General features: G+C 40.9%; 1 protein-coding gene across 1 annotated transcript in view; it reads left to right on the top strand.

Annotated features, from left to right (window-relative positions):
• The window catches only part of ATAD2B (ATPase family AAA domain containing 2B), a 4,508,062-nt gene that overhangs the window by 258,303 nt on the left and 4,226,195 nt on the right, over nucleotides 1-23,564 (top strand). Inside the window, exon 2 of the mRNA XM_044063554.1 lies at nucleotides 17,909-18,063. Coding sequence (XP_043919489.1) covers nucleotides 17,909-18,063 — 155 coding nt within the window. The remainder of the gene's footprint in view (nucleotides 1-17,908; nucleotides 18,064-23,564) is intronic.

Here is a 23,564-nt window from a genome sequence, read left to right as displayed (position 1 = left end):
ATCTGGAATCACCGAAGAATTAAGCGAGCAGTGTTAAGCTTTCATTCTTTTAAGTGTAAAGAGCTTCTTAAGATAAAATAAATTAGAAATATTCGCCAAATTTAGTAATCCAGACTGCAGTGAAATAATTACTTACACTCCTTATCCAATAGCACACAAATAAATCATGTAATCAGAAATTTACCTGAAAATAATCCTGTAAATCGAGCAGTGACTTGTAGCTTTAAACTGAGAGGCTTGTCTCCAAACACTTAGTTAAGTGTAGTATAACAACCAAAATAAAAAATAAAAGTTCTTCAAATGTAACGACAGAAAACAGGATCCAACACTTATTTATTGGATAGTCTCTCTCTAGCGCCTCGGCTTTCGCCTTCAAGGAGAATACTATCAAATTCATTACAACACATATTTATACCATAAAATGTTAATTAATCAATTTATCAATTAATTACTAAAAAAACTCTCCAGTTGCATTCTACATTAATGCCTGTGGGTGTCGGTGTCAAATTTTAATATAAAAACGGTTTCCTTATATAAGTCTCCTTTGAACTATTTCATCATTTTTATCTAAAACAATGTGTTCCAAGATAGTAGCAAACATACCCTTTTGGTTACTGTTATGATGATCTTTAAAATGCATTGCAAGGGGGGCTTTCTATTCTTTTATTTCTATTATCTCTTGCGTTTTCTTGTAACCTTACTTTGAAAGCACGTTTACTCTCCCCTATATAAAATAATCCACATGGACATCTCAATGCATATATAACTACTTCTGTATTACATGAGAATTTACCAGAGGGCTGAAAATTCCTTCCATTTATACAGTCAAATGTTGTACATACATACTGACAAGAAATACATTTCCCACATGGATAAGTTCCCACTAACTTCACATCTATGCTAAAATTAATTTTGGGGGTAGAAAATCCAGCATGGACCAACATGTCTTTAAGGTTCCTACCTCTCTCCTATGAAAAAATAATATTTTTTGGAAAAATTTCTATCAAATCTTTATATTTGAATAGTGAATTCCAGTAAAATTGAATTGCCTGACAAACGTCTTCTGATAACAAATCATAAGTAATTACCATATAAATTTTTTGTAAACCTTTAGATTTTTTGATTCCTATAAAAATTATTACATTTATTTACTTTCCATACATTACTTTTTTTAACCTTATTTAAAGACAATGTTACTTCCTTTGCATCATAACCCCTTTTAACAAATAACTGTGAAGTTTTCTCAAATTCTATATCCACTTCATCTGTATTATTGCACAATCTCTTAACTCTTATAAATTCACCATACGGTAAAGATTTCATGAGATGCTGTGGATGGTAACTATATCCATCCAAAAAATGTAAATTTTCTTCAAATTTACGTAACTCTTTGGTGACCATCTTTCCATTCTCACCTCCCTCTAAAGTAATATCTAAAAAATTCACCTTATTTCCAAACTGAAAACCATCCAACTTCAAATCATACTCATTGTCTTGTAGGCCTACCATAAAACTATGTAGTTCCTGTTTTCCCCCTTTACAAATAAAAATTAGATCATCAATATAACGGTAATATTTTACTACATTCTTCTTAAATTCCATCTGATATAAAAATTCTGTCTCAAAAAAAGTGCATCATAATATTTGCATACATGGGGGCAAAGGCTGGCCCCATAGCTGTGCCTCTCAACTAATGGAACAATTGTCCATCAAAATAAAAATAATTGTTCTTAAGGCAGAATTCTACCAATTCCACAATATAAAATGATAGTGGACTATCTCCTAAGAATTTTTCTAATGCTTTCAATCCATGCCTAGGTTTTATACTTGTGTACAAACTTTTTACATCTGCCGTAAACCAGTACATATCCTTAGTCGATGTAATTGGTAATATTTTTTCCAAAAAATCAAAGCGGTCTTTAATGAAAGATGCCTGCTTAATAACATATGGATATAAAAAACTATGCAAAAATATACCCATGTTATGCAGAAAATAATTACATGCAGACACAATAGGACGACCTGGAGGATGATCAATTTTCTTATGTATTTTTGGTAAACAATAAAATTTAGCTATTTCACAATTATCTGTCTTAGGAGTTATATCATCTTTTGAAAAGTAACCTAATCTGTGCCCCTTAAGTAAAGCATTAAATTGTTTTACAGCCTCTTCATATTCTTTAATGTCACATCTACTATAGGTCTCATGGTCATTTAAATGTTCCCAACACATTTCAGCATACTGAGTATAATGCATCAATACTACTTTATTGCCCTTATCTGCTGGTTTTATTATTAATTCTTTATTTTTAATTAATCTTTGTAGGGCTTGCCATTCTAATCTAGTCAAGTTATAATTGATACCTTGTCTGTTATCATCGAGTTTACTGTAAATAGACTCGATTGCAAAATCTATCATTGCTGAAAAATTCTTAATACCTTCATGAAAATAAGGTGGAACAAAATGACTTTTAACTAACTTTAGATGTGTCCAACTGACTATGCATTATTATTCACAAAAACTTAATTTTCTGACATACAAGAGTGAAAACTTTACTCTGAGTCATCCAAAATAGATGGTATATCATTATATACATTATATAAAACCACACTTTTGTCCTTGCTTTGAAAAAAACAAGTTAGATGTAATTTACGTATAAAACGATATTTATCGCGGTTTAAAAAATGTAGTCTAGGTAGTACAGTGGGTATAAATTTCAAACCACGGTTAAGCATAGAAGTTGTAGCATCGTCCAAATTCAAACTACATAAATTAATTATATATGCTTTATCTACAGCATGTCCATTGACCTCTTGGTTAAAGAAATTAAGAGTCCGTTCTTTCTAACTCGTTTGTACCTTTGGGAAGCTGATTGGGCTTCCAAATGTTGTCTCTGTCCGTTTTCAGTTGTGGAATTGCCCCCTCTATATCTGTCTCCGTATTCCGATCCGTATTCCGATCCGCTTACCTCTACGAAAAGGCTGCTGGAAAAATTGAGGGTTTTGCACTGCAGGAAGCTCTGGATAATCCCCTACTTCTGATTCACTTTCCCACTCAGTAGATGCATCCGAGTATGCACTAGCTCCGCCATTACGCCTATAGCCCTCCTGATCCGCAAACCTGATGCCTCAACGTCGTCTCTTGCTGTTAATTGGGCGAAAGAAAGCTGAATCTCCGGCATAATCTTTAATATCACGATTTAATTTGTATTTCTTTACATTTAACAGTTGTTTCTCCATATCTATTAGTTTACTCTGAATGTCTTTCAAATACTGCTCCATTCGAGCCGAACCAACTGTATTTGACAAAGTTTCGCAAGCACTGGAAATTTCAGTTTTCAATTTCACTTTTCACCCTGTCCTGTTCAAGTAATATACTAACCCATTCAATAGAGCAACGATGGGCAGCTGTTACCCATCTCTTATGAAATGCTTTATCAGTCTCATCCTGTAGATCAAATGGGGTGGTAGGATTTTTAAAGGCTCTCAAGCCTCTGTGTGATGTCAAGTTCCACATACCTTTGTAAACTTGGGCAATTTAGGTGCACTGCCAGTTCTTTAGCCATAAGTTTATCTAATTTATCAAACATTTCCTTCATTTCTTCAGGTAAAGAATTGCCTATTCGCTGGCCAACATTGGAAAACGGATTATCTGCTCTTCTCATTTGTTCCTTTTGTAAAAATTTCTGCCAAAAAAAACAACCTGTTCTTCTTGGGTGATTCGGACATTTGTTCGATCTCCCACTGATGTAGTCAATTGTTCCATAGTTGTCTGACTCCTATCTATTGAGTCTTGCCTAAATATTCTAGGCACATTTAGTGAAGGATCACTCGACATAGAATGTAGTATAACAACCAAAATAAAAGTTCTTCAAACTTAGTTAAATGTAGCCTAGCAACTATTATGCTATTTCAATGTACATTTGAAATGTAAAGTCTCATTAAGTCCTGGTGTGTTATCAGCAGAGAGAAACAACTGCCATTTCAATTCACGAAATTCCAGCAGTGTATCTGCATCTCCATAAAAACGGAACAACCTGTTACAATACAAAAAACTGAAATTTGGAGAAACCCCTGCAAACAAGGCCATGTTTAGCCAAACCATTCTTTTGTTCTTTTTTTCTAATAGCAGCACAATGCTCTTTTATGCGATCTAACAGTTTTCAGGCTATTTTCCCCGCGTAAAAACAATTGCATTCTAAATTCCTGTGTACACAACCCCTGTAGTATTGCAATCAAAATGTTTATTAAACACTACAGTTTTATCCGCATGTAGAAATGTGAAAGACCCAGTGTCACACACACACACACACACACACACACACACACACACACACACACACACACACACACACACACACACGTACATTATGGTGAGTACATAACTTCTTTATCGGATGTGAAGTTTTTATTCATCCTCATTGAATGCGAGTCCCCAGCACCTATTACACGGGAACATGCCTGGGAGCAAAATGTCCTTCTCAAGTGGTGCCACCAGAAAAGGAGTGTTTTCAAAAGACATTCGTAATGAGCATGTCTTATTTTTTTATAAAGAAAAGTAGGTGTAACTCCAAGTGTATGTGCTATTTTACAATCACTTGTTAAAATGGACCATTTCCTTGTAATTATGTCCCTTATCGCCTCACGACCTCTGCAGATAGGCAAAGGGAAACGGTTATGTTTGCCCGGTGAGACCAGCAGGTTCTGCGAAGAATCCACAGTAGAATCTGTCCAAGAAGTAAAAAATTCAGTTTCAGAACCACCATTCATTTGAGTCAATAAAATGTGTGCCGCACCCTGGGCAGTGAGGGCGTGGAGTGGATCTGAAATGTGATTGGGTGTTAAGGAGGGCTGGTTCTGGTCCAAAAACTCATTGGGTTCAGTAGGAAAACCATGTGTAATGATGTGCAGAAACCTGGTTGGACCTGTTGCACCTCCAGCAGAACTGTTTAAAAGTGCTCCAGGATATTTTCTGTCCAACAACCAAGTAATGAGAAATTCACATTCCTTTTCAAAACAGCATCATCAGTAATGATACGTGATAACCTGATAAATTGTCCTTGCACCAAGTTTTTCTTTATAAAGAACCAGATGCATGCTCATGAAATGAAGGTAATTATTGCAGAAGGTTTCTTTACGATAAATGCTAGACTCCCAAGCCAAAGTGTGACTATTCAAAGTGATCGCAGTATCCAAAATATTTAATGGTAGATCCTACTGCTGACCGTTAAAATTTTAGGAAGGGCAAACTCTCTGAAATTGACTCGAATAAAAGTAAATGGCGCTCGGAACTCTGTCTCACACACACAAAAAAAATCGTCAATATAGCGTTTGTACAGTCATGTATTAAAGTACTGGTTTCTCAAGCAGCCAGTACTAAATTTGCAAATGCCGATGACACTTTAGAGCCCATAGCCACCCCTCTTACTTGTTAATAAACTGCGCAGTTAAAATGAAAAATACTTCCTCTCAAAACCAAAGATGTGTGTGCAAATAGTGCTAATTTTGTTCCTGGAAAAAGAGGTGGCTCTTGATAGGTAACACCTTAAAAACTGTAAACTCTCATCGTGGGGTATATTCGTATAAAGTGCCTCTGCATCAAGAGTGACTAAGAAAGCATCCTTGTTAGTTAGTGGATTCTTATGTAGCTCATGTAGAAAGTGCCATGAATTCTTTAAATAGAAGGGTGCCTTTTGTACTGTGGGGTTCAAACCCAGTCCAGGTATGCATCAGTGTTTTCATTCTTGGTGGTCTTATTGGCGACAATATGCTGAAAGGGTGGGTCACTGCAGTCCTTAAGAATCTTCGGAATTCTGAAGAATTTACCAAGACTAGGGTTAGTAACCATTAAATGAACTTCTGCTGCAGAGACAGCTTCCTTTCTTTCTAAATTCTTAAGGGTTTCATCTGTGACCGAAAAACAATGTTGCACAACTTCCATGGTAACACGCACATAGAAAAGGCTGTTTAACAAATCTCTTTCTAATGTGCAAATATGTCGTAACTGCTCCATTAAAACAATCCCAGTCCCCTTATCAGCCTTCATTATTCTTTATGATTTGTCTGACTGCAAATGTCGCAAAGCTGCCATTTGTTCTGTGGAGAGAGAATACCAAACAGCACTGCGTGTACAGATCGGACTTGTGTCTCGATCACATATCTGTAATAATGTATGCAGCTATTGTTGAGTGGAGGGTTGTACAGTCAAGGCTTCCACAAGTGAGTATTAGTATTAGGCTGAAAAGGCTCATCCGCTCCATCATCTAAAAGCACTTTCAAGTTAAAATTTCTGAGGAAAAGTCTCAAGTCAAGCAATAAATCAGGCAGATTAGCCCTCTGTGAGGGCACAAAAGTAAACCCCATATCCAGCACCTGCAGCATATCTGCTTAGAAATGTCTGAGTGAGATTAAAGATAGACATAGTATCACAGTGCCTTTTCTATTTACTTTATACACATACACAAACGTGTGTGTGTGTGTGTGTGTGTGTGTGTGTGTGTGTGTGTGTATATATATATATATATATATATATATATATATATATATATATGTATGTATAGCTATACACACATGCGTGTATGTATGTGTATATACACGCACACACATATATGCATGTATGTGTGTGTGTGTATACATATATGTGCATATTCATCTCTTTACCACATTCTACATAATACACTCCTTCTGCACTTGTTTTTCGTCATTTTTATTTTAATTGCATTTTTTTTAAACTGTTTGGTCTAATATTGCTACATACTCGTGTGCTAGCTTGCACTGCATTTGAATTGTTTTTACTGCTGTTTTAGCTACTTTTTTTTTTTACAGAAAACAAAAAAAAAATTAAGCCTGTTTCCTACCTTTCCTGTAACTAATGTAGTCCAGATACAGATTTGCTGTATCCAGGACTGTATGTGAGCGTCTGAGCCCCCCCCCCAAAGCCTTTCTGTGTTGGAGGGAAGCCTTCTAGCTTGTCAGTGGGAGTGGTAAGCACTAGGTAACCTGTCTAGCACATAAGGAGTGGTTCTGGCCCAGAAATTGTAGTTATTGGCCATCTGGGCAATCTTTTCCATCTCTGTCAACTTTCTGATTTGAAAACCTGCGTTTGCACTTGTTTCTTTCCTGTAACTAGTCTAGTGTTGATACAGATTCTTAGTTTTAGCACTTCAATTTGCTTATTTGTGCTCAGCACTTGTTCAGAACTTGTTGTAAGCACTAAATAAGCTACTAATTACTATAGCACTAAACCTTCTTCATTACCTAGAGGAAAACAGTTTTTGCACTTTTTCTCATTTGCTTAGAGAAAAACAGCTGTTGTACTCGCTCCTCACTTATCTAGAGGAAAATAGTTTTTTATTCAGGTATGTCCAAGGGTCAGCTCCCAGTGTTCTCTCCTATCTATCTGATGAATCTGGCATCTTGGGGCAGTGTAGAAATTGCCTCATGTACACAGACAGCCCTCTCCTCCTACCACCCAACACTGCAGCCTGTGAGATATGCACTTATCTAGCCAAACTGGAGGTAAAGCACTCTCCAACCAAGACCAAACTTGACATTCAAGAGGAGAAGGTTAACACTTGCACCACACCTCACTTGACACATAGTCTCACTAAATCTTCACCACCAAAATCCACACACAGCAATACAAAAACATTCCCAGACGCTCTCAGTAATAATCTGCCCAAGCAACAGAGACCTCCAAAGCAGAAACGCAAGCAACTTCCACCCCCAACACAACCCAAATGACACATAGCCCACAAACTCAGTGTGCCACTCAACGTGCCACTCAACCACAGCCAATAAGGCAAAACAACATATCCAACACATTAGTCATAGGTGACTCTATAGTCAGGCACACTGATGTACCACTCACCAAGCTAAACAATGCAAAGGTTGCTGTCAGCTGCCTGTCTGGTGCCAGGATCCGCCACATAACCCACGCACTCAGGTCACTCCACAACAATTACAAATATGACTCTGTCATTGTCCATGTTGGTGTGAACGACCTGAGACGTACCTCCCTGGACTACATGAAAAGAGACATGGAAGAGCTCTCTGATCTTGTAGCTCAGGCAGTTATGACCCTAGCCCTGAGTAGCGTCCTGCCATCGCCCAGAATTATACCGCAGTACAAGGACAAAATGATTGACTTCAGCAATTGGCTAAGCTTCTGGTGTCATTCTAAGGGGATCCAGTATCTGCCTGCTTGGGATGACAGACCAAGATGCTTTGCCAGAGATGGCCTGCACCTGTCGCCCCTGAGATTCCGGATACTGGCTAAGGCTTTTGCCGCCCCTATAGTGCCTTTTTTAGGCAAGGTTCAAATGATAAATTCACCACTGTAACAGGAACAGGCAAGCAAAAACTGAGGGTAATGCTACTCAATGCTAGAAGTTTAAATCTCAAAATGCACTCACTTGAGGCACTCTAAGTGGAGAACATCAATATCTGTGCAGTGACTGAGACCTGGTTTAAGGCTCCACTGAGCACCCTTGCACTACCAGGCTGTAACTCATACCACACTTTTCGGCCATTTAACCTGGACCGGAACACCAAAGGCAGAGGTGTGTCCATATTCATTAAGGATATCCACACCTCAGGCTAGTGTCTCAGCGTAATGCATCCGAGGTTATCCAAGTGCAACTAACTCTGGGCAAAACTGCAATCCAAATTTAGCTTGCTACGGATCCCCCACCATGCCCCAAGATTCCCACTCTTTTCTTGATGTACTGGAAAATATTGGGGTTCAAACAAACACCCTAATAATGGGTGTTTTTCAACTACCACGCCATTAACTGGGAAAACTACTCGTGTACCAACTCCTTCACACAACGCTTTTTGGAATTCATAAACTCCAGTGTCCTGGATCAACTTTTCCACACCCTCACCAGGGGCAGCAATATCCTAGATTTAGTCATTACCAACATGAGTGACTGGTGTTCCACACCTGAAGTCAACTCCTCGTTGGTCCAATCCAACCATAAGCTAATCTCCATTGATATCCACATCCCGTCCCCACCCCCCGTTAAGGAAACCACGGTAAAAAATTTCTCCAAAACCAACTTAATGCTTCTTAAGACAGAAGTGGTAAACTTTGACACTCATGCGGAGGACAATACAGTTACAACTGCTGAATCCTACACAAATGCACTCTATAAGCACTTACACGAGTGCATGGATCATGCTATCCCAAACAGAGCCAAGACGCTATCCTCCAAAAAAAGGAAGCCAATCTGGTGGTCCCCTGCCATAAACAAACTGTACAACAGAAGGAAGAAATTGTCACGAGAGTAAAATCCCATGAGTGGAGGCGTCCCTGGTCAGCCTCATTAAGAAGCTGAGATCCCTTATAAGATCCTCCAAAGCTAGCTCCGAAAACAAAATCGCCACAGATTCTAAGGACAACCACAAAGCATTCTATAGCGGTGTCAAGAATCTCAATGGCAACACCCAGATCTGCCCTGAGTTACAGCACAACGGCATGACAATTACAGAACCAACTGATATTGCCAACATCCTGGCAGATAGGTTTAGTGCTAACTTTACCCCACCCCCTAAAGGGCCCATATTTATACAGGAAGAATGCAGAGTCCCTGTAATCACAACTATGCAGGTAAAGGCTGCACTCTCTATGAACTACTACATAAACAGCAGTCTACTTAACTCCAAATGTGTGATAGAGACCTTGGGACCCAGGTGGACAGTAGTCTGTCCTTTGATAGTCACATCGCCACAGTAGTCAGGTGGCACACCTCTTCATAAAAGGGTTCTCATCCTGGAAAAAAGAGGTCATTGTTTCCCTCTACTCTACACTCATTAGACCCATTGTAGAGTACAACGCCCCTTTTGGAATGTACCTCATAAGACATCTGCAGCAGCTGAAAAGGCCACAGAAGTACCTCACAAAGAGGATTTCTTGCCTCAAACAGATGCCCTACACGGACCGTCTCAAAAAACTCCAGCTTTACTCCGTAGCATATCTCCTACTTCGAGGTGATCTCTGCCTAACATATAAAGCTATGTCAAACCCAGAGCTGTTGGACATGCTACACCTAAAGAAATCCCAATTCCTCCGAGCTACACAGTCTAGGGACCTAAACCTTTCACCACAATAAACAGGACATGCTGGAGGGATAGATTCCTGTCCCAGAGGCGTCCCATACTCTGGAACAGGCTACCCATCTATGTCTAGCAAAGTTCTTAGTTAGCACTCTTCAAGAAAAATCTTGAGTGGATGGGAAATAGGAAATACACCCTGGGGGTCACTTTTGTGTCTCTGCTCGACAGTGGCACAGGAAAATAACTTTCTTGGTGGCGTAAGCCAGGGAACCTTGTTGGCTAGGCTTGCGTAGGCCCTCGGGCCGATAGCCTAGTACCCATCTATGAAAATAAATAAATATATATATATATATATATATATATATATATATATATATATATATATATATATATATATATATACACACACATACACACACCTATACACGTGCGTGTGTGTGTATATGTGTGTGTGTGTGTATATATATATATATATATATATATATATATATATATATATATATATATATATATATAAATAAAATAAATGTGTGTGTGTATATATATATATATATATATATATATATATATATATATATATATATATATATATATATACATATATATGTGTGTGTGTGTCTATATATATACACACACACACACACACACACACACACACACACACCCACTTTGCTCTGATCCCCCCTCGGGGGTAGTTGCTGCATTTGGCCTTTAGGTATTTTTTATGTTTATCCTGCTCTCCCTGTGATTCCAAGATTTTTCTACAAAGTAAAAAGACTAAAGAGCTCAGTAATCCTCATTGCCCCCTTCTGGTCTCAGCATGTAATATTCCTCTTTTTACGGTCTCATCTTCGTTGTCCTCCTTGTGTTGTGGAACCCACTCAGGATCTCCTCTCTCATCCGTCGGGGATTCAACAACCCAACATTCAGGCCTTCAAGCTGACCGGATGGTTTTTCCACTTCCAATAATACAGTCCAGGCTTTCTTCCCCAGTTCATTACATTACTTTGGTTTCTCAAAAGGATTCTATCAAAAAAGTTTGTAGAAGCAAGTAAAAAAGTTTCTCTGTTTTGGCTTCAAATAAGAACATTGATCCTTTTCTGCTCCAGTTTCAACTGTTCTTCATTTTTGTCAGCCCTTTTCAAAAATGATGCTAGCTTTTCTACAATTAAATGTCAGTTGGAAGCAATTTCTAATTTCCACATGGGGAGTAAATCCTTTCACTTGGGTACCTCTCGAATGTGCAAATCCTTTACAAAAGGCATGTTTCTGCTAAGGCCTCCAATAAAGGATACCTCACCGCGATTTTACTGCTGCACTTGAAGGTTTGACATAAAAAAAACCTTCAGACAAATCTGACTTAAAATTTCTAGTATGGAAGACAGAATTTCTTTTTGCCTAAGTTATAGCTGCCAAGAAGACTGAACTCAAGGCCCTTTCAGCAAAGACTCCTTACATTATTTTCCACAAAAATAGGGTTTCTGTGAGAACAAACCCCCCCCCCCCTTTTTTTTTTTTACTTAAGGTAGCTTCTGAAAATGCTACTAACCAACCATTTACTTGTCAGTTTTCTTTCCAAATTTTGCAAATTAAGGTGAGTATATGCCACACCTCCATGATGTATACAGACAACTCTGTTTTTACATCCACAGGACAAGACTGTTTATGAAGTCAGACCAGCTTTTTGTCTCTCTCTCCAAATTATCTAGGCCAGTCAACTTCTAAAATTACCATAGCTAACTGCATTACTGACTGTCTCATGGATTTATACTCTGAAGGGTATGGCATTTCCAAAACCTCCCCTAGCTTACTTGGCTTACATCTACGGCCGTTTCATTGGCTTTTTGATTAAGGACGTCTGTTGATGACATTTATGCAGCAGCTTTATGCTCCAAAGCTCATACCTCTGTCTCGTATTACAAAGTGGATGTTCTATCTAGGAATAGAGCCTCCTTTGGTTCAGTACTCTGGAATATCCTTACATGAGGGCCACCCAAGATTAACATAGTTGGGTATTCTGTCCCTTAAGTGAGGAAGAAAGGAAAAGGACATTATCAGTTGTGCAAGTCATGTACTTAACTTAACTTGTCATCTGTATTATTCATTGTCATTCTTCATCAGCTCCCCTTCCATCCATCCCCTGTCCTCTTTCTTCTGGATGGAACTGTTGGACTTTATTTGGAGCCAATATGTCCAGCTTTGAGCCCTATCTTTTCTTTCTGACTATCTGCTCCTCCTCTGTTATTTGCAATATAGCAGCAAACTCAATCGGGTATGAAGTGTGGCATTATTGGTAGAGGGAGGAGCTTGAGAGTTGGATGCAAAGTCTTTAGTATGCTGCCGAATCAGATCAGGAACCCGTAAGTGAATGAAAAAGGGCAACACAGATGCAAACTTATGGTGAGTACGTAACTTTTATTTTTTCTCTCCCTATTTCAGATGTTGACTCTGACTCAGATCTTCAGTCAGAAGAGCAGTGGCTGGAGGAGAAGGTTGTGCTTAAGGATCTTCTTCACAACGTAAAGGTTTTAAGGAAAGTGCTGCTTTATCTAAAATGAAAGAGGCTTTTCAGTAGGACCAGAGTGACATTCCCTTTTCTCAGCAAATGTGTCATGATTTGTTACAGTTGTAAATTTCTTAATCTGCAGCTGTTCCTCATGTTTTATTTGCTTTAGATAATGTTTTCTTTTTGGCTTGTAGTTAAACTGGCAGTCTGCCTTCTGTACCTAGGAAGTCTGCTTTATACAGAGTACTTTATACTCTCTAACAGTTGTCGTCTAACCTTAAAGAAGACCCTGCAGTGATTTCAGTAACGAAAACTGCTTCTGTTAGTCAAATTTCTAATGGTAATCCCATTCCCTCTGATAAGGATGGGGAAAGCTTTTGACAAATTTGGGACGAAAGTTTATTTTTCTGTCACTTTCTAATGTGCAGAAGTTTTAACGGTCATGCTTATTTGCTAAACTTTTTACTTCTGTCTGTTGAAAGCATGAAAAAGTTAAATGTTAATCTTCCTAATCTGAGGTGAACAGTTCTTTGAATGCCTCATGTGTTTACTTATGTAGGAAGTCCACCTTAAAATGTATTTGTGTCGTCGCCGATGCTCTTGTCTTAAGGCTATTGCTTCTGTGTCAGTCATGAAATGATTTACTTTAGTTCGCAAAAGCTTCCTGAAGATCTTAAAACTGAAATTTTTAATTTTCCCATGGACAAGGAAGTTTTGCTTGGCCCTTCTGCACCCGAAGTGCTTAAGAACTTTCAGGTCAAAGTTGACTCATGGGGTGATCCAAGTCTTCCAACCTACCTTTTTTGTTTTAATATAAATAACTTTCCTTTTACCTCTGGTCCCTTTGTTTCAAAAGCACTGAAAATGGGAAGGTGCTAGTGATCAGGATTTCAAAAGGCAGTGGCGAGGAGGCTCCAGAATGATGGTCTGCTTCTTGTCCCCACCCCCAAATGCATACAGGCATGCCCTGGCAATCTCTCAGGCTTCGAGTGTTCACCTTCCGTTGTGGCACCAGATTGTTTTAGACTTTCATTAACGTTAGCGATGGGAGTCCCTCTTTTCCAGGGTATTTCTCCTTGACTAGAAATCAAGTTTCACTGTTTGCATCATTTATGGAGTCTTAGAACCAGTGCCTGCTTGCCAGGTAGGCAGATGGCTTTATTCAAAGATTTTTTTGTACCAGTGGAAGAAGAGAACTGTAGATTTGTGCTAGATATCTCCTTTCTCAATCTTTCATTTGTCCCAAAGTTCAAAATGTTATCCTGCCTACCCTTTTAAATCTTAGCCCTTTGAGTCCAGCTTTACCGTGAGAGTTAATAAAGGATGCCTGCCGTCATATTCCAGTTGGCAAACATTTTAGACATTTAAGATTTTCTTTATCTTGCTCACAGTATCTGTTGCTCTGAGGGTATTTACAAAGTGCCTGGCTGCAGTAATTGCTTATCACAGACTTCAGGGCATTGACATTTTTTCATATTTGGCTGATTGTCCTATACTTGGTGAATCTCTTTCCATTTGTCAAGAGTCCTCGGCGAGTGTTGAGAATCCTCTATTCTGTCTGGGGTGAAGTGAATTTAGACAGATGTTCTATTGCCTTGTTACAGAATAGTTTCCCTGGGATGGCTGTTAGTCTGCCCAGAAAAGAACATTTCTTTTTCCAAGTAGAGATGTTCCATCAGTTCTTACTGAGTTTTTCCAGTAAAAATCCATTGTCTGCCAAAAAAATTCTCTTGGTTCTGGGGTACATGGTTGCTATGTTTCTTAAGATTTCTTTGGTCAGACTTCCATGAGAGAAAAATCAGTGGTTCCCCAGGTTAGACTGTGCTCATGTGCACCTTTCTTTTCATATTCCAATTCTGGAGTTTGTAATGAGGGAAGTTGTGGTGGGTAGACGAGTTCTCTTGGAATCCAGGTGTCTCATTCTCCTATCTTCATTTTCAGTCTGTCACAAGATACTTCTGACCTGGCACGGGGAGCTGTGCCCATGGGGTGGTATAACAAGGTATGTGATTCAAACAGGGCAGATAAAAGCATATAGATGTCAGAGGTGAAGGCTGTTTATAATGCTTTAAATGTCCTAAATCATCTCTGGTCTCCAGGACCTCTGCAAGTTATTGCAGACAACACCACAGTGATATAGCCTATCAAAAAACAGAGGGATACCAGCTCTTGACCTTCTTTGCAGACATGCAGTGATAGCCTGGGATGTAGTAATTCATCCGTTTGACTTTTTTTCAGGCTTCATACTGAGCAAATACTGTAGACAAGCTAAGCAGAAGTAGGACAGACCCTCAATAGAAACTGCACTGCTGTGTCTTCTGGGAATTAATCTGTGTAGAGAACATGTCAAGTAGATTTGTTTGCCTCCTTTTAGGACAAACAGTTAAAAAAAAAAAAAAAAATTCTGCTCCAGGATTTCGTACAATCAGACCTAGAAGACTGATACGATGTCCTTCAAGGATGCATCTGCAGTCATAACATATGGGTTGTCCTGCCTCAGGCAGCCCTTCGGTCGGCCGGATTCCAAAGTCTGGGTCTGGCCTCAGCTGATGTCGCACTTTCCCCGATGTCATAGCTTCTGGGGTATAAAGGCATCAGCCGACGCCATTTTCCTCGGTCTTTCTTACCGCGCGGTGCCCGAAGCAGAAGCTGTTCGCAAGTGCCGGTCGGTCAGATCCAGAGATTTCAGCTACCGAAGACTTCGAAAAAAGCTAAGTACCCCGTTGGGGACTCTTTCTTGCCTCAGCCGATTTCAGACAAAGTAAATAATTGTTTAACTTGTGGGAAACAAATACCTCATAAGGATTTCCATTCTTACTGCCTTCCATGCTTAGGCCCAGACCACGACGTATCAGCTTGTTTAGCCTGTGCCTCCTTCAACCGACGGACTCTGTCGGAGTTTGCAGAGGAATTTTTTTGGAATCGCTTTTGCTTATAAAATGCCGTCGGAGTCTCCGACTTCGCATATGGTCAAAAAACGCAAGGAAAAGGACCGACACTCGCGGCCCGCGGTTTCGGCTGAAACCACGGCTATGCCTACTGCGAGTGTCTCGGTTTCGGCTGAAACAGAGTCCTCAGTTATTGCTACTACCGAAACCATACCTCCGATCACCGAGGCCAGAGAGGCCCCAGCCGAGTCTGCATCAGACCTCCCTACAGAAGCTAGTGCTCAAGAATTGTCCGACACCATACCTTTGGACATTTCTACACCTGCACGTGGGGCAGCTAGGCCCCCGGCTTCCATGTCTATTAAGGCCTTCTCCAGGGCAAAAGCTGCCAAACTTTCATAAGCCTTGCCTGCCAAATCTACTTCAGAGGCCTTCCTCCAGTTCTCAGATCCTCAGTCTTGCTGAGGACCTCATTTCCTTAATTAGGGGTTCCCAACCTCACCCAGACAGGGCCTCCCAACCTCCTCCAGACAAAAGGCCCAGGACTGATCCCTCTGAACCTCTCTCCTCAGACTACTCCTCGGATGGATCTGATTTGTCAGACAATCAGGAAGGGGCCTACTCGCCTTATGAGGATTCAGATGCAGAAGATTCTATTCCTTCGGCCTCCCCACCAGAAGAATTTTCCTTTGGGGAGACTTTACACTCCATGAGGGAGCACTTTCAATGGCAGGGTCAGGATTTCTCTGATTCTAGAAAAAGACTAAGGACCTTTCTACATTTGCCCCAGCATAGGCCCTTAGCCATACCTCCTGTTCTGACCGTACTTGATGTGTACAATGATGTCAGTACTGCACCTGATTCTCTTCCCCCGGCCCCTGCCAAACCTGACAGATATTACAGGGTCCCGGATTCTCATTTCCACCTGTACATGAATGTCCTTTATGCTTTTCCACACTTCACTGTTATCCAAGGTTCTTTAAAATGTTCAGAAGGACTCCCCAAAGATAGTGGTAGTGACTCTCTTCTGGCCCAGGCAACAGTGGTTCTCTTTCTTTTGAAATTGGCAGAGGTGTTTACCACAAGCTTTCCAACAGACTGGGTTTAACTCTCATAAGACAGGGTTGTTTGATACACCTCAAGCTGAAATATCTTTAGTTTTCTGCCTGGATGATAGAATTGTTGATTTCTTTTAGGCACATTTTTTCAAGAGGACATGCCAAAAGCTTAACAAATCTGGTTGCAAAAATCATATGTGCCTAAGTGAAAAGATTTTCTAGTTGGTGCCATTCCATGGGCCATATTTATTGCTGTGATTTTTTACTAGAGTAGTAGCAAATCACCGAATATTTTGGTGAGTCATTCTTATTTCATTGTCCACAAGGCCTTTTTTTTTGAGCTAGTCCTTTTATGCCTGAAAAGATTGTACAGTTTATTTTGGGACAGTCCATTATGCTTCTTGTTTTTTCAGAACCCAGACTCCATGGAGAAAATTCTTCATACCCTGGAAGTCTACAAGCAGTTTCAATAGTATATAAACACAACTCAGTCCTTCAGGAAAGCTGATAAGCTGTTTGCCTTCTATGAAGAAAGAGGAAGACCACCAGGCAGGGTTAGGGCCCTTTCCACTAGGACTCTGACTTCGAGTCCACCCTTTGCAGAAAGCCACAGGTGTATTCTAGAGGCAGCGTTTTGGTCTTCTGTACATATGTTTGCAAAGCATTATAAATTGAATTTCTTTTCCAGGTCCAGAACAGACTGTGCTAGGACCATTTTCCAGCAGCTGTTAGATTCTTCATTTACTTCTTCCTTCCTTTTTTGGTTTCTAAGATCTGGTAATCTACCAAAATAGCTTAGTCTACTGCAACATTGATTTAGTAGAAAACCTAGTACAATTGTGTACAAAGTTAACGTAACAGTAGATACTTCAGTAGATCATTGTTGTAGTAGCGTTCTTCTTCCTTTTGCCTGTTATTTTTGTGTATTGACAGAGTGTGCATGTATATGTCCGTGTTTATATAGTTAATCTTGTTTTGTGTTTCTTGGCATTTTACCTTTCGAGACCATTGCCTCCCTTCTTGGGACAAGAAAGATGTGAAGCTTTTTGAATTCCAACTGGCTTTTATATGGTGCACTGTTCGAGCACTGGTAGAGTGCATGTGACCTTCAGCTTTGCTAAGTTGGCAAGTTTGTCATCTTTAGCAGGATGTAACCTGAATAGCTTAGGTTACTGCAACATCTACTGTCATGGTCCAGTTTATTACAACAGTTGTATTTTTTTTCTGTTCATAAATGCAAATCATCCCTGCCATGGTGGTCATTGGACATATGCTAGTTGTCTTAAAAGCAATTTATGTTTCATCTTGACTGAGGTTTAGATGTAAATTTTACTTCAGAGAGCTGAATGTTTTATAATTTTCCTTACTCTTTTAATTCAGTTAGTATGTGTTATTTCTAGAAACGCACAGAAAGTGAGGCAAGTTTAAGTGATGGCCATTCTTCTCCACCATGTAAGCGAGCCAGCAGACAAGTAGAACCTATGCATGCCGATTCTTCGGATCAGCGTGTCGTTGGGCAGAGACCGGAATGGAGTACCTCAAGTAAACAGTTGAGGTAAGATTCTTTTTCCATTTCTAAAACTGATTATTACCTTTAATCACTTACTTGCGTTAGTGATTATTATATATAAATAACAGTAATGAATTTTAGCTCTTGAGCAATTTTCTTGAAAATGTTTACTGTAGTTAACATAATGATTGAAGTCTTTGCCTTCTTTGCAGAAGGTTCTATCCTGGCCTCTGGGCAGTGTCTCTAAGGAGTTCAAATGTTCTCCCTTTGTCTCTGTGTGGTTCCTCCCAGAAACATGCTGAATGTTTCCACCTAAAACTCATTCAGGAATGGTGGTGTGAGTAGCTGTACAGATTTTTGATGGTACATAGACCAACTGCTTTGATAATGAGCTATGGTGCGCAATACCCTGTGTATAGGGGAACATGAATTACAGACTGGACATGGTGTCAGGGTTAGCTCTGTGGTGTAAACATTGGCTGTAAGTGATTTTGTAGCATTGAGTTATGTCGCCAAAAATGGGTATGGGTGATTTACCAGTAAGTGAATTGAGGACCTGATTTGTGCCAGCGGCTAATGAAACATTGAGAAGGTCCTGTGTGCTCCTGTTGGCCAGTGTGTGATAGACATAAAGACCAACAGCCCCCAGGTCAGTAAGCACTTGGGCAGACTGTGTCCAGTTGCCCAGCTTGGGTTACGTGGGATAGCTGTGTTGAGTGAAGGCTGGCTGTAAAACCAGTACACTTTCAAATAGGAAATAAGGATTGCTACATTCAATACTGGTTTACTGGCAGAATGGAGCTTGGAAGTGGATGACGTGATGGTAAGCAGCTGAACTTTTTGTGTATCCTAGTGACAAGATGGTGAGAGAGACAGAGGACATTGATGTCTTTCATCAGAATTGGTGACAGACTCATGACGGTCAGACTGGAGTGTAAGTGTAGGCTGAAATTTTGAATAGTGCCCTGTGTCACAAGGCAGGGCTGTGATAATGAGGAAAAAATGCATTCAGGCAGCAGTTGCAGGACCAACTAGATAAAACAGGATAACATGAGTTGGTGTGGATAATGATGGATCTGAATGGTTGCATGGGGACAAATAATAGGATGTGAATACTTCTGAGCCCATATGGGTGGGGCAGCTGAAATAGAGGACAGGCCATTCTAGACTTCTGTCTGGTAAATGGCTTGATTTTGGCCAGCGCATTGTTCAACAATTTCGTAGTCACAAGATCGCAGACAAGATTAGCCAACATGCAGTTCGGGTTGACTTCCCCCTAGTAAGGAAAAGGCATTTGGGGTAGTGTCAGCGATTTGAAAATTCATCTCCAGTGAAACAGCCCACAGAGCCTAGGTTGAAGGTCTGGAAGTTGACTAGAGAGAAAGCACAAGAGTTCAAGTAATTACTCAGTGCTCTGACACCTCAGGAAGAAGAAGAAAAAATATGTGGAGTTTAAGAATGAAAGCACCTTAAGTCAGCATGTGTGAGGACTGCGGAACAGATATGCAGCGAAGCCAGGTATGGAGGTAAGGTGCATAATTAAAGCTGGTGGTGGAATGCAGAAGTCCAGGAAGTCCTCCCTGTCTGGTAAATGCATAAAGTTAAGATGTACAGAGCAAAGGTCTGTATTACAGTTCCCTTCTGGCCACAGTGGATGTTTTTCCCTGCTTTGACCACATCGCCTGGGAAGACGGCTTCTCCCTCATCATCACCAGCTGCTGGTTCATCCGTCTGGGTGGTCTCAACCTGACATTTGATCTCTACATCTGATTGCATGTTTTTCCACTTCCATTGATGGCCAGGGACCATTTGATGATCATTATATTGATAACTGCTGCAGTAGCCTTAGCTATGTGGGTTGTATCCTGCCAACGATATAATAGCCAGCCAGCTTCCATGCAACCAAACTGTCACTCAGCTTGAGTGAGATAACTATGACAAGTTTTGCCCCCAAGCCCTTCAGTGCTTTATTGCCACTGACGAGTACTCTCCCCTGAGGATTTTGAAGATTGACTGACTGAAGGCTTATGTTTTCCTCTGTTGGACAGATGAGTTCTCTTTGGGGGAAGACTTACATTTTCTTAATTTTGTTGCTGTTTTATTATTTTCCTTTTAAAGAAAATTATTTGTAAGCTAGAAGTGTTGTGTTTTGATGTACTTTCTGAAGACTGTAACATTCTTTTACATAGAGCACTCATTTTTTTCTGTCAGTTTAACAGTGGTGTAAAGTAACTGAAAACATTTTTTTTTCTTTGGGGAAGTTGTGTATCTGATGTCAGTTTTCATTCTCTCAACAGATGGATTTGGATCTTTTGCTCGGGTCTGGCTTTGCCGTTGCTAAAGCTCGTGGCAACCTAAAACTCTTGAGCTTCTCCTTACTCATAATGCACCAAGCCTGTTACCTCAGACCTCATTTGCTGCTTAATGCAAAAGATGTGGTTCACCTTAGATCTTGAGCATTTGTAAGATATACGTCTGTTATTTTTTTAATTTCTAAGGTTTTCCGTTACTTTAAAGATTTTTTTCTTGTCCCTTACCCGTCACTGATTTAGCGACTCTAAAAATCAGTTTATTAACTTTCATTTAAAATCTCTGGTAGTGTGTACACTGTGAAATACCTTTTAAGTATTACTGTTATCTTTACTTAATGTAGCCGTCGTATACCATTGCTGGCATTTTGTTGTCCCCCCCCCCCTTTTATCTAAAAACAAAAAAAGAGAGAGTTTAGAAGTTTTTCGTGTTTCACTGTTGCAGTTGTCGCACTTTGATTATCTGCCTGCAGGTAGCCCTCAGTTGGCCTGAATACCAGAGTCCTGGGATTTCTGCATCGGATGCTGTTGCTTCTTCCATGACGTCAGGTCGTCAGGGGTATAAAACATGCAGCTGATGCCATTACATCAGTCTTTCTTGCCAAGAAGGAGTCCGAAGCAGTTTGTAAGTGCCGGTCGGCTGCTAACTGAAATTTTCATTTTTCGAGTAGCAAACATGAAGTCTTCTAAAGCTAAGTACCCCACTGGGGATTCTTTTTTCTTGCTGTAACCGATGTCAGAAAAAGTTAACAGATGTCCTTCAAGGATGCATCTGCAGTCATCACATATGGGTTGTCCTGCCTCAGGCAGCCCTTCGGTCGGATTCCAAAGTCTGGGTCCGGCGTTGGCTGATGTCGCCCTTTCCCCGACGTCAGAGCGCCTGGGGTATAAAAGCGTCAGCCGACGCCATCTTCCCCAGTCTTTCTTGCCGCGTGGTGCCCGAAGCAGAAGCAGTTCGCAAGTGCTGGTCGGCCAGCTCCTGTAATTCAGCTTCCGAAGACTTCAAAAGCTAAGTACCCCGTTGGGGACGCTTTCTTGCCTCAGCCGATGTCAGATAAAGTTAATAATTGCTTAACTTGTGGGGAACCAATACCTCATAAGGATTTCCACTCTTACTGCCTCCCCTGCCTAGGCCCAGACCACGACGTCTCAGCCTGTGCATGTTCATCGTGTTTCACTGTTGCAGTCATAACTGTAGGGTGCTCCTGCCGGTAGGCAGCTCGAGGTCGGCCAGAATCCCAAAGTCTGGGTCCGGCGTCGGCTGTACAAGCCAGTACCCTGACGTCAGTACGCTCTGGTACATAGCCCTCAGCCGACGCCATCTTCTCCAGTCTTTCTTGCCGTGCGGTGGAAAGCAGCTCGCAAGTCGTTGGTTGGCGATTTTCGAACAGCATTTTGGTTGTTGTCGGTCCAAAGTTTTTACTTCTCTTCTCAAAGCGAAGTACCCCGTTGGGGAATCTTTTTCTTGTTCCTCCGATGTCAGAAAAAGTTAATAATTGTATTACGTGTGGGAAACAAATACCTCATAAAGATTTCCACTCTTACTGTCTACCTTGCTTAGGCCCTGACCACGACGTTTCTTGTCGGTTCTGTGCCAGGTTTAATTCTCGTACTATCAAACGCAGGTATGACTGGGCTCTGAATTACTTTGGCAGACGCTTCAATTATAGAATGTCGTTGGATACTACCGGAATTCAAAAGAAGCGCAAATACAAGGACAGGCCTCCGAGGTCCAAACAGGACTCGTTGCAGCTGGAGCCAGCGTCCGGTTCGGCTGTAGTCAGTGAGGCGCTTTTGCGCAGCCCCTGTCGTCCGCCACTTCTGAACCGATGGCCGATACGGACTCCCATGGGGAGCCATCAAGGCCTTCTACTTTATCTGCTGAAGGACCTTCGGACGTCGCTCCCTCGGATGGGTCTGGAACCGCTGTGCAGGTACCGGCTTCTGAGGGGGTATTCAGGCCTACTCACATCACTATTTCAAAGGCAAAGACAAAGACTCCTGTTAAGTCCAAAGCTACTTCTGAATCTACTCCCAGGACACAGAAGCAATTGTTAAGGATGGCTGAAGATTTGCTTACTATGATTAGGGGTTCTCACCCCCCCCCCCCTTATGAGGATTCGGATGCTGAGGACTCCTTGCCCTCTGCCTCTCCGCCTGAAGATTTTTCTTTTGGGGAAACCTTACATGAGATGAAGGAACATTTTCATTGGGAAGGTCAGGATTATTCTGCTTCCAAGAAGAGGCTTAGAGAATTCCTTCTTCTTCCTCAACATAGGCCTTTGGCTATCCCTCCTGTTCTTGACATTGTGGATGATGCTTTTTCCGAGGCTAATTTGAATCCTGATTCCATGCCTCCTGCTCCCTCTAAGCCTGATAGGTTTTATAGGGTTCCTGAGTCTCATTTGTTCTTGTTTAAGAATCCTTCTGCAGATCCTGAAACTATATCTCAGGGATCTAAGGCTGCTAAAGTTGCTACTTCTAAGAATCCTATTCCCTCTGAGAAGGATTCTCGTGCCTTAGACAGGTGGGGTAAAAAGGTATATACTTCTGCTACCCTTTCTGTTAGGGCTTTAAATTGCCAGTTTCATATGTTTAAGTATCAGCAATTTCTTTTGTCTGTTTTAAAGCAAAAGCTTGCCTCCCTTCCTGCATGTATAGAAGATAAGGAACTACAGGATGTATTGCATACAACTGAACAAACATAGCTTGCATTGTGGTTTTGATGCTTTGGATGCTTCTTGCAGGGCCGCAGCCTCTGGTACTGTTATCAGGAGACATGCTTGGCTTCGTGAGCAAAGTTTACCTGAACAGGTTAAAGCAAAATTATTAGATGCCCCTGTTCAGCATGATGTTCTTTTTGGATCTAGGGCTGAGGAGGTTATTAAAAAGATGGAAGAAAAGGCAAAATCTATGCAAACTGTGAAAGATTTCTTGCAAGTTCAGCCTCCTAGATTTTCCAGGAATTGGCCCTCCAAAAATTGGTCCTTTCCCACGTCTGACAGGCCTCAAAGGGGAAGATATAGACTCTCCAGAGGTCGTGGCCAAGCTCAGGCCTCCTACAGATCGAGACAATGGACTGCCTCTTCACCTAGAAGGGGAGAAGACAGATCCCAATCTCAAAGGAAGCAAACTCAATGACTCTCTCGGTTGGGCTACAGGACCTCTTTACCTGGATGCCCCTCTCGGAGGAAAACTTTCTCTTTTTTACAGAAATTGGACTCATATTACCCAGGA

Source organism: Protopterus annectens, chromosome 2.part1, assembly GCF_019279795.1.
Source record: "Protopterus annectens isolate FY-2018-M chromosome 2.part1, PAN1.0, whole genome shotgun sequence".
NCBI lineage: Eukaryota > Metazoa > Chordata > Ceratodontiformes > Protopteridae > Protopterus > Protopterus annectens.
This window is presented reverse-complemented; position numbering and strand designations above follow the sequence as displayed.